Raw genomic sequence first — 14,844 nt, 5'->3', positions numbered from 1 at the left:
TTCTTTGCATCCAGACTAAACCTAGTCTTAATCTTTAGAGTACTGGTCCATTATATCAGATGAGTTGTGAATCAGGTGTATTTTTAGTATGTTAAAAACACTAAACTCCGCCCTGCACCTGGTCTGACTGAATGAAACGTCGGGTTGCTACCTGGAGCTGCTGCTTTCTGTTCTCAAGCTGTAGAATGAGTTTGCCCACATCAGATTCCAGATTATTCAGCTCTGATGTGGTCTCTGCTAGCGCAGCATCTTTCTCAGCTAGATCCTGGATGTGACCTTCCAGAATGTCATGCAGCCCCTGCTCACACACAACAACAATCACCCTCATAAATGCACACACCCCCTGCTGCAGTGTTACTCCCTGCTGCCCCCGTCTGGTGTGATGAGGAATATTGGTGCAGAGTCCTTCTTTTGCAGGGGTCAGAGTTCAGGCAGGGGTTAAATGAGGCTCCAAGCTTCACAGACATTTTGTATAAAGCTGAGGAGTGTGTCTGGTAAAGGTGTCGTTCCCTTTCAGACCTGTGTTTTAGTCCTTTCTCTTTTCACACTTTTGTTTTAAACCACAAGAAAATGTTTATAATAAATGTGCAGATAATATGCTTAGTGAGCTCTATAGGTCTTTTGTATTAAGAGCATATTTTTGGACGCCTGTTTTTACCTGTAGGTTGCCATGTGTTTGGAGACACCCACCTGAATCTGTTTCTCTTTGTCCTTCAGGGCCTGTTGGAGGTCGTTTTTACTGGCCTCATGTTTGATTTTGGTCTCATGCAGCTCAGAGTCTTTCAACTCCAACAAGTTCTTCAGATCCTAAATAGAGAGAGAGAGAGAATACATAGAGTACAAATATACTAAACATTTAGTTCAAATGGATTTCCCTATATAGTATACAATTTATAATTTTTAATGTATTCTCATAGCCGAATTAAAACATTAAAGTTTTAGTGTCTTAAAGTAACAGTTTAATAAGCATACATGTATGCAGGAACATGCACCTGCACACACATACACACTCACACGTATGTCATCCTCTTTCAGGGTGGTGAGTGTGGAGTTGTGGGCGTGGCCAGGCTGGTGTCCACTGCTCTGATTGGTGCTCCTGTTCCTCAGCTGATTGATTATGGTGTTCTGAGCCTTGAGCTCCCCCTGCAGCTGTTCTATGTACCTGACAGCCATCACACACACACTCGATTAGGCTACATTTTATTTCACATGTTCATTTAGAACTATGAGATGGACTCTCTGCACACAGATTCATCTTGGAATTACATTCCAATTACATGGAACTACATGGAGAAACTCCACTGAAATCACTGTGACATTAGAATGGTGTGTGCCAGCTCAGGACTAGGTACTATAATATAATTGTCTTTTGCTAAGAATAAAAAACAAAGCATTTCTAAGGATAATTTCTTCTATAATTAAAGTACAGCAATTTACTAGCTAAGGATTATTATTGTTTAATGAAGGCCCTAAGGTTTAACTTAAGTGGTCAGAAATTAGCATTTAAAATGGAAATATGTCAAATAATTTTGTTGTTTTGATGTGGTTGTCCTGGAGAAACAGCCCGAGTTTCTAACTGGGAAATCTTCCATGAACAATGTTTCTTATCAGAATTAAATATAGGCCTGTACCGACCTGTGCAGCTCTTCAATGGTTTCCTCTGATTGGCTCTGATCCTCAGAGGGCGGGTCTTGTAATGTGTAGGCTTGTAGCTGGATCTCTAGCTGTAGGCGGAGCGTGTTCTCTTGATGGAAAAGCGCTTCCATCTTCTCCAGTTCCTCTCTGCACCTGCTCAACTCCTGACAGGTGGATGAAGAGCATTACGTGAAATGAAGAAATAATTCAATTCAAGACACGTGTCTGGTCCTGCTACTGCAGTAGCAGTTAAAACTATTCTACAAAGGAAGAGAATAAAGAGGCTTGGGCAGAATAATTTATGCATTTGAGAAGGTCAATTTATTGCCTTTTCAAGTTGTATTTAGATTTTTTAGCGCCCTCCCTTTATCTAGGTGCGGAGTGTGATTAACAAGTGTCCCCAGTCTCGTCCTCTCAATTAACCGGCTCTGATTACAAAAACTAGACTCGGGTCTCCTCACGTCTAAGTTTTGCTGCGTCGCCACTGGGAAACGCTCCTCTGCCGCGTTGTAAATCTGTTCTGTACAACTGCTGCACTTCTGCGAGCCGCCCTCATGCTTGAGGAAGCATATACGCATGCGCAGGTTAAAGTTGTCCTTCTGCAGCTCGGATATCGTCTGGATTAAAAAAAAGAGCAAACAGATCGGATTGATGTTCAGACAGACAAATATTATATTTTCAGCTTGGCAGTAAAATTGCATACCTGCGTCATTTCTTTTAGTGTCCACGTTTTGTTCCTGGTCAACAATTTCCCATGTTGAGAAAAACTCATCATGTTTCTCTATTGATTTAATTTGGCCTTTCACGATCGTTCCTGAATCCAGGGGATACACGGATAATATAAAATATTTTAGATATTTCTATAATTAACGGCGCACTTAATTTAATGATATAATAAATCATGCAAGTAATATTGATACTATTCCTGAAAACTATTAGAATATCCAATAATTCTGGTCGGACTATACCTTGAAAATCACCTTGTCCTCCTTCAGAAAATCATGTAGGTATTTAGTGTGTTGGAACGCTTTTAAATAACTTACACTTTCCTTAGGTTGTGATGTCATAATTACATTAATGCGTCTTAGTGGAACAGTTCACTGACGCAGTAACGCCAGCAGTGGCAATTTGACTTTAAGTGTCTGACTTTTATCAAGCAGTAAAACCATTGTCATGCCTCTGATAAACCTGATCAGGAAGGAGACGTAACGGAAACCACAAGGTGGTCAATTTTAAAACTACAGATATTAGTGGTAAATAATGTGGCTAATGAGTGAATTTGTACTCTACCAAAGTTGGTTACTAACACTAAATGGTAGCAGATTGGTAATTTTCCTTTATATAGCAGAGCATATTACTGTAAGTTCAAATAATATTATTTCTTTATCTATTTGAGCAAATTCCCGAGTCATACATATTATACAGTATAAGAACAATATGTGTTAAATACATTCATATTTGTTTTGTGAAATGGCACATAATATTATGTATATGAAAGTGCCGCAATTATTTTAAAGTTCTAACTGTTTTATAATAACATTTGTATCATGATCATGGATGACTTTCCTTTTCATTCACAGTTAATAATAATGAAATTAAAGAATTGTGTTCTTGTGCGCAAGAACACAAAAACATTCGCGAGAGTACAGTATGTGTTTGTGTGTGCAGAAGAGCAAGTTTGTGTAAGAGCAGGATATATCTAAACACGTGCAAGCAGTTTTGTAGCAGAGCAAAGTAAATGTAAGCGAGAGCAGAGCAAATATGAGTGAGCACATGTAGATTTTGCATGCGAGCAAAGGAGATCCGTGAATGCTGCGAGTTACACGTCAATACTGTGTGAAATTTTTTTTTAACAAAACAGATGTTTGATTTTGCACTTTTGCCAACACCAGATTAATGCAGATTATGTCCCTTGTGGTGTTTTGACCTTTTATTCAGAATTTTTGTCTGAAGTCCCTTAAAACATTCACTTATGTCTACAGCTCCATCATAACCTTGACCTTAGATGTTACCTACTAGTAAACAGATCTGCCTGATTAACGTCTTTGGCTCGTCTTCTTCTCAGATACATGTCTGGGCACAAACTAAACGTTCACATACTGTCTTATACCACTACATCACTGGGCATGTGAACTGGACATGGCGATCAGCAGGGGAGAGACCCAAGATACCATTTGAAAATGGTTTATTCAAACACTCAAAATGGTTTGAACTGTCATATCAGGGGAGTGTATGCTAGAAACGAAACTTAATGACAATAAATAGTCATTTTATATAGAGTTTGTGAGCACAGAATAGGTATTACACACAAACTAATAACCTGTCTCTCTCTCTCTCTCTCTGTGTGTGTGTGTGTGTGTGTGTGAGTGTGTGTGTGTGTGTGTGTGTGTGTGTGTGTGTGTGTGTGTGTGTGAGTGTGTGTGTGAAAACCTAAGTAAACGTCTGCTCAGAACAGCTGTGCTGTATAAGCTCCATGACAAACAAAATTCTCCCACAGTCCAAATCCAGTGCTAATTTACTGTCACTGTTCTACGCTATTCTGTGTTATTTAAATACAGTTCTATACTGTAGCTCTGATTTCTCTCTCCCGCAGAAGGTTGGATAAAGTGTTGTGACTGGTCACAGCAGTCCGGCCCCTAAAAAACAATTATCCTTGACAAAACCGGTTCAGTCCGGTTTAACGCGAAAGTGAAATTTTTGTGCTCCATTTTAAGAAGCGGAATGCAAATATCTTTAGAAAACAAAGCCGTTGAGTATCTGAATCTGAGCTGTCAATCAAGAATTATATGAACTTATACTACTCAAAGAACAAGTTCTTAAATTTAATATTAACAGAATTGAATATTAACAAGGTTAATGTCTGAAAACGTAAAGCTTTTAGCCGCTATTCTGTTGCAGTAGGTGTCTTCGTTTACGCGAAATAGAGCAATAGAACTGAAGTCGTCTGATTCAGAATAACCAAACTAAAGTCGTTCTAGGCTCATCTAAGAAATTGTTCCGAATCAACATGTTTACATGAACTGTATAAAAAGTACTAATAAACGCACTATATACTTCATATATTTCTATTTTGTCCTCTCAGCAGAAACAAACTGCGCAAATAGAACAGGCGTCGTACTGCAGGAAGTGTCACAAATGTCTCGGACTGTGAGCCAGTAGATCTAACAGTAAGTGTTTAGGTGTCCAACTAGATGTAGACTAGTTGTTTTATCAGGCTAAGACCGTGCTGTTTACACGATCATGTCGTAATTAGACTGACAGTGTGAGGTTAGTATTGTACCAATAGTGTGCATGTCAGTGTAACTAAAGAAGTAATATTTATAATATTTATTAGTAATATTATTAAGTGATATTTCGACACTGTTTCTTTGTATGACAGTGATTGAGTTAGTCTGTGACCCACTATGCCCTTATAGAACACATTTTTCCTGCCTCTGTCTTCTTTTCCACTTTGGAGTGATACTGTTCACTACACCCACGTTTTTGAGTTTGTTTTAGTGCTGTAAGATTACAGTTTAAACTTTATGCATTATTTGCTCATTTTAATAAACTATATTTTGTACTTATAAAGTTAGTAAAGGTGCCTGTCTACACCAAAGCTCTTCAAAAACATGAATGACTGTTTCTCTTTTGAGAACACTAACCTCTCTGTGCTCACATGAGGATGTTTACATTTGCATTTATAAAATTTAGCAGACACTCTTATCCTGAGCGACTTACAAAGGTGCTTTATTTATGTTTTTTGTAGCGACACAACAAATCACTTCTGCAAGTCTCTCTGGACAAGGGTGTCTGCCATATGCAGTAAATGTAAATATTGTAATTGAATATGTGTTCTGATTATTAATCTGCATGTGCGTGTTTGCAGGTGTACAGCTATAATCTGTAGGAGGAGACATGACCGCCAAAATACGTGTCTCTGGGGAACAGCACACACAGAAAAGAGACAGGTGAGAGAACATAAATAAACATACTTGCAGTGCATAGGTTTGTGCACTTATTTACTTGGGATATCTGAATAAATCTATATTTATTGCATTTAGTAGATGTTCTTAGCCACACAGACCTCTTAAAAGTGCTTTGATATCCATTCACAAAACCCTTGAATAGTACCAGCAGGTAACAATCTTAAATCAGATACTGCCAGAAACAGTTGTCTCTACTGAGACAGAGACACAATGCATAATACAAAGATGAAAGATAAGTATAAACTTCAGAAAGTTTAAGACCAGCTTAATGTAATGTAAAGTTGCTCTCTGGTATAACTCTGGTCAACTTGAAGATCACTTAGTAAATAACAAGAAACATAATAACGAATTTAGTGTTTTCAACATCTTTGTATGAATTCTTTAAAAAACATTCAATAAAAATCGCAACGATAGACATAAATACATATTAATTTATATTTGCACCATTTATACACACATTAGTATTTTGGCCTTAAAATAATATCTTTTTAATTGTGTATGTTTGTCTGATTCAGGGTAAGAGATCAGACTCCCCGGAACCCAGCAGTGTATCCATGAAGAGTGACCAGTCAATGGACATTCCATTACAGTTCAGAGAGGGAGTGTATCCTACTGAACTCAGGTAAGGATGACGTAGGGAATGTGACTGTTCTACTGAGCTCAGGTAAGAGTGAGTCCTCCGCTTACACTTCAGAGAGGGAGTGTATCCTTCTGAGCTCAGGTAAAGATGATGTAGGGAATGTGACTGTTCTCCAGAGCTCAGGTAAGATGGAGTCCTCTACTTACACTTCAGAGAGGGAACGTGTTCTGATGAGAGGTGACGGTCTTGATAGACCATCGATAGAGATAAATACATATTAATTTATATTTGCACCATTTATACACACATTAGTATTTTGGCATTAAAACAATATGTTTTTAATTGTGTATGTTAGTCTGATACAGGGTAAGAGATCAGACTCCCCGGAACCCAGCTGTGTGTCCATGAAGAGTGACAAGTCGATGGACCCTAAACGTCAGTTCAGAGAGGGAGTGTGTCCTACTGAGCTCAGGTAAGGATGATGTAGGGAATGTGATTGTTCTACTGAGCTCAGGTAAGGATGATGTAGGGAATGTGACTGTTCTACTGAGCTGAGGTAAGCATGATGTAGGGAATGTGACTGTTCTACTGAGCTCAGGTAAGGATGATGTAGGGAAGGTGACTGTTCTACTGAGCTCAGGTTAGGATGATGTAGGGAATGTGACTGTTCTCCTGAGCTCAGGTAAGATGGAGTCCTCCGCCTACACTTCAGAGAGGGAGAGTGTTCTGATGAGAGTTGATGATCTCCTGGTTTAGGACAGTGTTCCTCACTCCTAATCCCACCTGATCAAACTCACTCAGCTCATTATGAAGCCCTTCATGAGCTCCATCAGTTCATCCATAGTTTTAGTTTTGAGGCCATGACACTAAAATATCTGCCCCTACAGAGACCAATCTTAACTTATGGATAGAGAGAAGACCTGCATCAGAAGACCTAAGTGTATGGGTGGAGCAGTATGGCTGTAGGAGTTCAGCTAAGTAGGGAGGTGCAAGACCATGCAGAGCTTTGAATGTAAGCAGGACGAGTTTATACTGAATGTGTTGACGGACAGGGAGCCACTGTAACTGATGTAGAATCGGGGTGTTGTGGGCTGACATTTTTTAACATCTAAGAGAATTCTGGGATGTAAATGAAGAGAGAGTTGCAGTAATCAAGATGGGATGTGATGAAAGCATGAACCAGAGTTTCAGCACCTTGTCTGGAGAGCATGGGCCTAAGTCTACTGATATTGTGACTGTAAAAAAAAGGCATTTTTAACCATTGACATGATGTGGGGTTCAAAGAGTGAGGAGTACACCAAAGTTCCCAAATGCAGTTGATGATTTGATCAAGACCCATCTAGACTGAGTTTAAAATCAGTTAATTTAGCGATTATGGATTTAGAACCAATAACTAAAATTTTATTTTGTAAGGATTTAACTCTAGGAAGTTTATGTTCATCCACTGTTTGAGATATTTGATACAAGAGAGTAAAGCAGGAAGTGGTAAGGTAGTGTTACCTTTGGTGCTACTATAAATCTGAGTGTCATCAGCATAACAGTGGAAACGGAGACCATGCCTGCGGATAATCTGACCAAGGGGCAACATATCGATTAAATAGGAGAGGACCAGGCACCGATCCCTAGAGAACATCTTGGGTAACGATAACAGTGTGTGATTTGTGTTTACCAAGTGTGACAAAATGTGATCTATTAGAGATATAGGAGATAAACCATTCAAGAACTGTATTAGTAATCCCAATGTCTGAGAGGCAGCTGATAAGTATGTTATGGTTTAATTGTGTCAAACACAGCACTTCTATCTAGAAGATCTAGAAGGAGGAGAACACACAGGGCACCAGAGTCAGTAGAGAGAAGGGGATCATTGAAACCATGTAACAGGGCTCTCTCAGTGTTGTGCGTAGTATGGAAGTCAGATTGGAAAGGTTCAAATAGATCCTGAGTATTTAAGAAAGATTGTAGTTGAGAGGCTGGAACCCTGAGTAGACAGGGGAGACTGGAAATGGGTCAGTAATTATCAAGTAGTGCAGCATTTAGTCCTGTTTTATAAAGAATGGCAGTTAAAGCTGAGGTTTTGAGAGCTGTAGGGACAGAATCCGAAGGGAAGCATTAATGAGAAGACATGGGAGAAATAGCAGAAGAACACTTAAGAAGAGGAGTTGGGGCAGGATCCAGCTGTAGGTAGATGAGCTGGATTTAGCTACAGTAGTAATGCTGTTACTGAACATTGCTGAGCTCCTCTTTTAATGACTAGACAAAAACAAACTCTCTTGATTACAGTTTAAGTTTCAAGTTTGGTTTATTTGTCATGTACATAGTCATACATAGTATAGTAATGGTTTGAGAGTGCTCTGTCCAAACTGAGGGAAAAAAACAGGGGTACATAAGGAAATATCTCTCTCTCTCTCTCTCTCTCTCTCTCTCTCGCTCTCTCTCTCTCTCTCTCTCTCTCTCTCTCTCGCTCTCTCTCTCTCTCTCTCTCTCTCTATACATATATATATATATATATATATATATATATATATATATATATATATATATATATATATATATATATATATAACAATGTATGTACAATATATGTATAATATGTTTATCAGGCTTTGCCAGAAATGTAGCACAAATGTTTATTCCATGGATCAGTGTGTGTATACATGTGCACATAGTCTGGATAATATTATCCTGGAACACATGTTTTAATCAGCCTAAGCTTAGGTCAACTAAGACACTATGTCACACTATAACAATCAGACTGTAATATTAACAGGATCATATCTAAGTAAGACAGTTGTAGACTAATATAAGATCATGGATTTACATGTAAACATAGATAGTGAGGGGTTAACACTTGTGTAACAGTTGATTAATCTGATTGTATTATTCCTAGAAATACAAAAATCTTGGTGTTATCTTTGATCCAGAGCTCAGATTTGATCAGCAAATAAATTCTGTTATTAGGAATAATTTTTACAAGTTCAGAGAAATTTCCCAAAATCAAATTTTTTGTTCATGCTTAGGAACAAGTCATCTACTCACTGGCACTCAGAGTTGTTCAGATCAGCTGTTGGCTGTTCTAAAATCTCGGCTGAAGCTGAAGTGTGACTGTGTCTGTTCCACAGTCTTGACTGAAGCTGAAGTGTGACTGTGTCTGTTCTACAGTCTCGACTGAAGCTGAAGTGTGACTGTGTCTGTTCTACAGTCTCGACTGAAGCTGAAGTGTGACTGTGTCTGTTCCACAGTCTCGACTGAAGCTGAAGTGTGACTGTGTCTGTTCCACAGTCTCGACTGAAGCTGAAGTGTGACTGTGTCTGTTCAGTTGCAGCACTGAGGCTGTGGAACAGTCCTTCTCTGAATATCAGCTCTGCTCCCTCTTGTGCAGATTTCAAACACTTCTTTTTACTCTGACATTTTCATTTCTCTGTCCATGTTTATGTTTGATGGCACATTTCCTTTTGTTTTACATTTCACAGGTTTTTGTTAAGATATTTTTCCTAACTTTCCACAGCACTTTGATCATTGCTGTTGTGGTAAATGTGCTCTATAAATAAAATGTACTTATTTTCTAACAAATCATCTTGTAAAGGAGCCCTTTTGTCTGTTTTGCTTTCCCGTGTCGTCCTTTGTTTATTGTTACATCTGTGTGTTGTCCTTCTCCCTGCTCCTCCCACCATTCCTGCCACTCCCCAGACTAACTCCACCCACCATTCCTGCCACTCCCCAGCCTAACTCCTCCCACCATTCCTGCCACTCCCCAGCCTAACTCCTCCCACCATTCCTGCCACTCCCCAGCCTAACTCCTCCCACCATTCCTGCCACTTTTCAGCCTAACTCCACCCACCATTCCTGCCACTTTCTGACCTAACTCCACCTGCCATTTCAGCCACTTGTCCTTAGTCTCTGCATTGTTCTCTTCCCAGATTCCTCCATGTATATACTTCTCCTGTTTCCTGTCTTCCTGTTCTTGTTTGTTGACCTTTGTTTTCTTGTGGCTGGGTGTGTTTAGCACATTTGCTTTACTTTCACTTTCTATTAAATGCCTTTTTGAGTTTCTACACTCACACCTGCATCCTGATCCTTTCTGCTGCCGCACACTAGGCAGCATCACAGATCTATTATGAAATGCAGAAACACAAGTGTTGATAATATATAATCTTGTATAATATCTACTTGTCTGTATAATCATGTGTTGTGCAGGTATGAATGTGCTACATATTCCTCCATAAAGGTCTGTTGTGTTTGTCCACAGTGTACAAAGAGAAAAAGCAGAACTCACCTACAGAAAACAATTGGAGTCCATATTCAAGGTATGTAAGTGTGGGGGTGATTTCTAGTATATTTGGGGTTTAGGATGTAACAGAAGTAATAAGATTACTTTTTCCATTAAGTAATGAGTACAGTAATCCCATTACAATTTTAGATAAGTGATGAGTAATGCATTACTTTTTTTAAGTAACTACCCAAACACTGCCAGAATGTTCTCCATCATGAAACAAAATCATGTAGTGATCTCTCTCTGTAACATGGTGGTGTTTTTTTGATTGTCTGTTGCTGTTTTTCCTAACCAGGAGCTGGAGCACAAAGTCGTCTCTCTGGTGAAGAAGGAGCTGAAGAAGTTTAAGAAGCTGCTGAGTCCAGATTACCCAGCATGCTCTGAGAGAGAGATGGAGGATGAGGAGGATCAGAGCAGTGCCAGAGAGGGGGCGCTGAAGATCACACTGCATGTGCTGGGGAACATGAACCAGACAGACCTCGCTAACACACTACAGACCAGTAAGAGCTCTGGATCATGGCTTTATGATGACAGTATCACTATAACTAAATTTTGTCCTCTGTGTTTGTGCAAAGTGTTTCATGGTTTTGATAAATGGTTTTGATAAACTTCAACATCAAAGATAACAAGAAAATAAAATATTTGTGATCATGTTCTTCTGTTTATTAGAGCTATTCTCTGAATATCAACGAAATCTCAAACACAAACTAATGGATACATTTAAAAGAATTAATGAAGGAATTTCCCAACAAGGAAGCTCAACTCTTCTGAATGAGATCTACACAGAGCTCTACATCACAGAGGGAGGGAGTGGAGAGGTCAATAATGAACACGAGGTGAGACAGATTGAGACAGCATCCAGGAGACCAGCAACACAGGAGACACCCATCAAATGCAATGACCTCTTTAAAGACAAACCCATCAGAAGAGTGCTGACTAAAGGAGTTGCTGGAATTGGGAAAACGGTCTCTGTTCAGAAGTTCATTCTGGACTGGGCTGAAGGAAGAGCAAATCAGGACGTCCTCTTCATATTTCCACTTCCTTTTAGGGAGCTGAATTTGGTGAAGGAGAAAATGTTCAGTCTGATGGATCTGCTTCATCACTTTTTCCCAGAAACAAAACAATTACAATTAATACACTGTGATGCTTACAAAGTCATTTTCATCTTTGATGGTCTGGATGAGTGTTGACTTCCTCTAGATTTCCAGAACAATGAGAACTTGTGGAATGTAACAGAGTCGACCTCGGTGTATGTGCTGCTGACAAACCTCATCAAGGGGAATCTGCTTCCCTCTGCTCTCTTCTGGATAACCTCTCGACCTGCAGCAGCCAATCAGATCCCTCCTGAGTGTGTTGATCAGGTAACAGAGGTACGAGGGTTCAGTGACCCTCAGAAAGAGGAGTACTTCAGGAAGAGAATCAGTGATCAGAGCCTGGCCAACAAAATCATCACACACATGAAGTCATCAAGAAGCCTCTACATCATGTGTCACATTCCAGTCTTCTGTTGGATTGCAGCCACTGTTCTAGAGAGAATGTTGGGTGAAGCAGAGAGTGGACAGATTCCCAAGACTCTGACTCAAATGTTCACACACTTTATGATCTTTCAGATCAAACACAAGGATAGAAAGTACCATGGAAACACTGACACTGATCCTCAACAGACTAAAAAGACAATTCTGGCACTGGGAAAACTGGCTTTCCAACAGCTGGAAAAGGGCAACCTGATCTTCTATGAGGAAGACCTAAGAGAGTGTGGCATTGATGTCAAAGTAGTGTCACTGTACTCAGGAGTGTGTACCCAAATCTTCAGAGAGGAGTCTGGGCTTCACCTGGGGAAGGTGTTCAGCTTTGTGCATCTTAGCATTCAGGAGTTTCTGGCTGCTTTATATGCATATCTCTCCTTCATCTCCAAAAAGGAAAAATGTGTTGAAACAGCAAAAGAAAGGTCTCTTTAAAAGATCAACCATGTCTGACTTCCTTATGAATGCAGTGGACAAGGCCTTACAGAGTGAGAACGAACATCTGGACCTTTTCCTCCGCTTCCTTCTGGGTCTCTCACTGGAGTCCAATCAGACTCTCTTACAAGGCCTACTGACACAGAGGAAAAGAAGCTCTCACAGCAAAGAGGAAACAGTCAACTACATCAAGGAGAAGATCAGGGAGAATCCCTCTCCAGAGAAATCCATCAATCTGTTCCACTGTCTGAATGAACTAAAGGATCATTCTCTAGTACAGGAAGTCCAGACATACCTAAGCAGAGGAGGTGACCATTGTCTCCATGGAGCCAGTCTCTCTCCAGCTCAGTGGTCAGCTCTGGTGTTTGTGTTGCTGAACTCAGAAGAGGAGCTGGATGAGTTTGACCTGAGTAAATATGACCCATCAGAGGAATGTCTACTGAGACTGCTTCCAGTGGTCACAGCATCCAGAAAAGCTGTGTGAGTATTTTCATTCATAAACACATTACTGCACTGGTGTTAGTACATCATGATCTCCATCATAAGGTACTTTTGTTAATTTGTAAGTGTTTCCTAAACTCCTTTGTAACTAATGTATCATGTACCCTAATTACTATTTAAGGTGTTAGCTGAACCACTCATTAATCCTAAAGAATTTACACACACACACACACACACACACACACATACATCTCTCTTTTACCCACATTAACATTCTCTTTCACATTTTCACAGCCAGTTATGGAAACAGATGCAGGCCAAGATGTAACATGTGTAAAACATAATAAATTTACCTGAATTAATTATAATTACAAAGATATTAGAGTAAATTCTGTTGTGTAGCCCAGTGTAGGTGAGAATGTGTAACTAACTTTAGAAAATTACTCATCTGAGTTGTATTTCTGAGCTGGTGTATGCAAAGTAGTCTTGTTTTTTTTTTCCACTTTTCCTGAACATGTTTCTGTTTCTGTGTGTCTGCCCTTTTTACCAAAGTCTGCTGTTTGGTCTTCCTAGTGCTGACCTTTGCCTGTTAACACTGTTTGCTTTTTGGACTGTGGACTGGTTGTTGTTCCTCGTATTTAAATGAGACTTTTTCCCATTTTATACAAACCAGCGCTGGACTCTGCTCCTGCCCTCCCGCTGACAGTGAGAACAAAGATGAGCACAGCAGTGGGGGAAGATGAGAACAAAACTACATAGACCAGAGTTTGGACTACAACTCAGAATAATGGGTTCAGTCTTCTGTATATGACCCATAATAGTCCACATATTCAAACCAGCTGATGGACAAACCTGAAAACATAAATACCTGTTGTGATGGTGGTGGCACAGAGGAAGCGAAAGGCAAGGTTGAGCCAAAGTGCTCTTTATTCTGCATTGTCAATACGTGAAAAACCACAACAAATTATCAACGATACTCAGTCCTAACACTCTGTGTAGCGATGTACAGGGTGGAAGTGAGAAGTCCGGCGTTCCACTAATGTGCAGCGCTTTCTCTCAGGACCTGTGAGTTTAAATAGAGAGAGAGAACACGGGACAGGTGAAGGTGATTAGTAGGCAGGGGACTGGGAACAAGGCAGGGATGTAGTGCGCTCCCTAGCAGGAGTGGGCGTGTCCCTCCTTCTGGATGCCCGGCCAACCGTGACACCTGGCAAATATAAGCAATCCCTTAAAACTGTTTAAAAAAAGAAATGACAGGTCTTCTCTCTGACTAGTCACTGTTGTGTCTGAAAATAATCATAGTTTACTAAGCAAGTCTTTACTAAATAAATAAATCTTTATTTATTTATCTTTGATCCATGTTTATTCAGTGAATACATGGTAATATTTTACATTTCCCTTGTTCAAGATTATTGAAACTGATATTGAAGGCCTTGCATAGTGTGTCTCTAAAAGAGCAACTTTGTTAAAGAGTAGCTTCTCGTCTTCTATTAATATGAGCTCCTGGCTGCACCCACAAACGCTGCTCTCTCAGGCTCAAGTGGTGATCTTCAGCTGGGTCCTGCCTGAGACACCCAGCAGATGCAGCAGGACTAGAGCAGGTGAAGGGTACTGTGGAGAGACAGGCTGAGGGGATGGAGATGGACATTCTTCTCCACACACATCAGTTCCTCCTCTTATCCTAAGAGACACTGATGAGCCAGTATATCCAGGGCTTTCTCCTCTTCTGGGGTTTGTGTGGATATCACTCCCCACTGCTCAGTGTGAACTGCCTGCACTTAATCTCTGCACAATATCATCACACTGCTTCTTTCTCTGTTACACAAACTAACAGTTTTGTTCAGTTTCCTCCACAGGAATATGGAACTCCATGATTATAAAATTGTATTCACCCTTCTGTGATGTTTAACAGGTTAAGGAGGATGCGGGGACGAGGCACGTTAAACATAACATACATTTTAATCATAAGCACAACTCAACACACACAAACAC

General features: G+C 40.0%; 2 protein-coding genes across 3 annotated transcripts in view; both read left to right on the top strand.

Annotated features, from left to right (window-relative positions):
- Positions 1–11,587, top strand: part of LOC145652998 (uncharacterized) — a 29,804-nt gene extending 18,217 nt beyond the window's left edge. The window contains exons 4-8 of the mRNA XM_081704871.1: positions 6,549–6,655; positions 10,430–10,487; positions 10,749–10,953; positions 11,123–11,514; positions 11,567–11,587. Coding sequence (XP_081560997.1) covers positions 6,549–6,655; positions 10,430–10,487; positions 10,749–10,953; positions 11,123–11,514; positions 11,567–11,587 — 783 coding nt within the window. The remainder of the gene's footprint in view (positions 1–6,548; positions 6,656–10,429; positions 10,488–10,748; positions 10,954–11,122; positions 11,515–11,566) is intronic.
- A 793-nt stretch (positions 11,588–12,380) lies between these two features.
- LOC145652839 (NLR family CARD domain-containing protein 3-like) lies at positions 12,381–13,720 on the top strand. Of its 2 annotated transcripts, none has more exons than XR_014119101.1 (2): positions 12,381–12,891; positions 13,426–13,446. XR_014119101.1 is itself a non-coding variant. In XM_081704545.1 (2 exons), the coding sequence occupies exons 1-2, from the start codon at positions 12,422–12,424 to the stop codon at positions 13,593–13,595; spliced, it is 540 nt and encodes a 179-aa protein (XP_081560671.1). In that variant the 5' UTR covers positions 12,381–12,421; the 3' UTR covers positions 13,596–13,720. The 2 variants fall into 2 exon arrangements, 1 of the variants encoding a protein (XP_081560671.1); XM_081704545.1 differs by lacking the exon at positions 13,426–13,446 and adding an exon at positions 13,526–13,720.
- The last annotated feature ends 1,124 nt before the right edge of the window (positions 13,721–14,844 follow it).

The sequence above is a fragment of the Electrophorus electricus genome, chromosome 21 (assembly GCF_041902795.1).
Source record: "Electrophorus electricus isolate QZ-2024a chromosome 21, ASM4190279v1, whole genome shotgun sequence".
Taxonomy (NCBI): Eukaryota; Metazoa; Chordata; class Actinopteri; order Gymnotiformes; family Gymnotidae; genus Electrophorus; species Electrophorus electricus.
The sequence above is the reverse complement of the archived record's forward strand: the minus strand, read 5'-3'. Positions and strand labels throughout refer to the sequence as shown.

Excerpts from the sequence above, each read along its gene's own strand:
- LOC145652839 (XM_081704545.1), top strand. The coding sequence starts at position 12,422 with ATGTCTGACTTCCTTATGAATGCAGTGGACAAGGCCTTACAGAGTGAG. Across the intron at positions 12,892-13,525 it reads ACAGCATCCAGAAAAGCTGT|CGCTGGACTCTGCTCCTGCC; the intron begins GTGAGTATTTTC and ends TATACAAACCAG.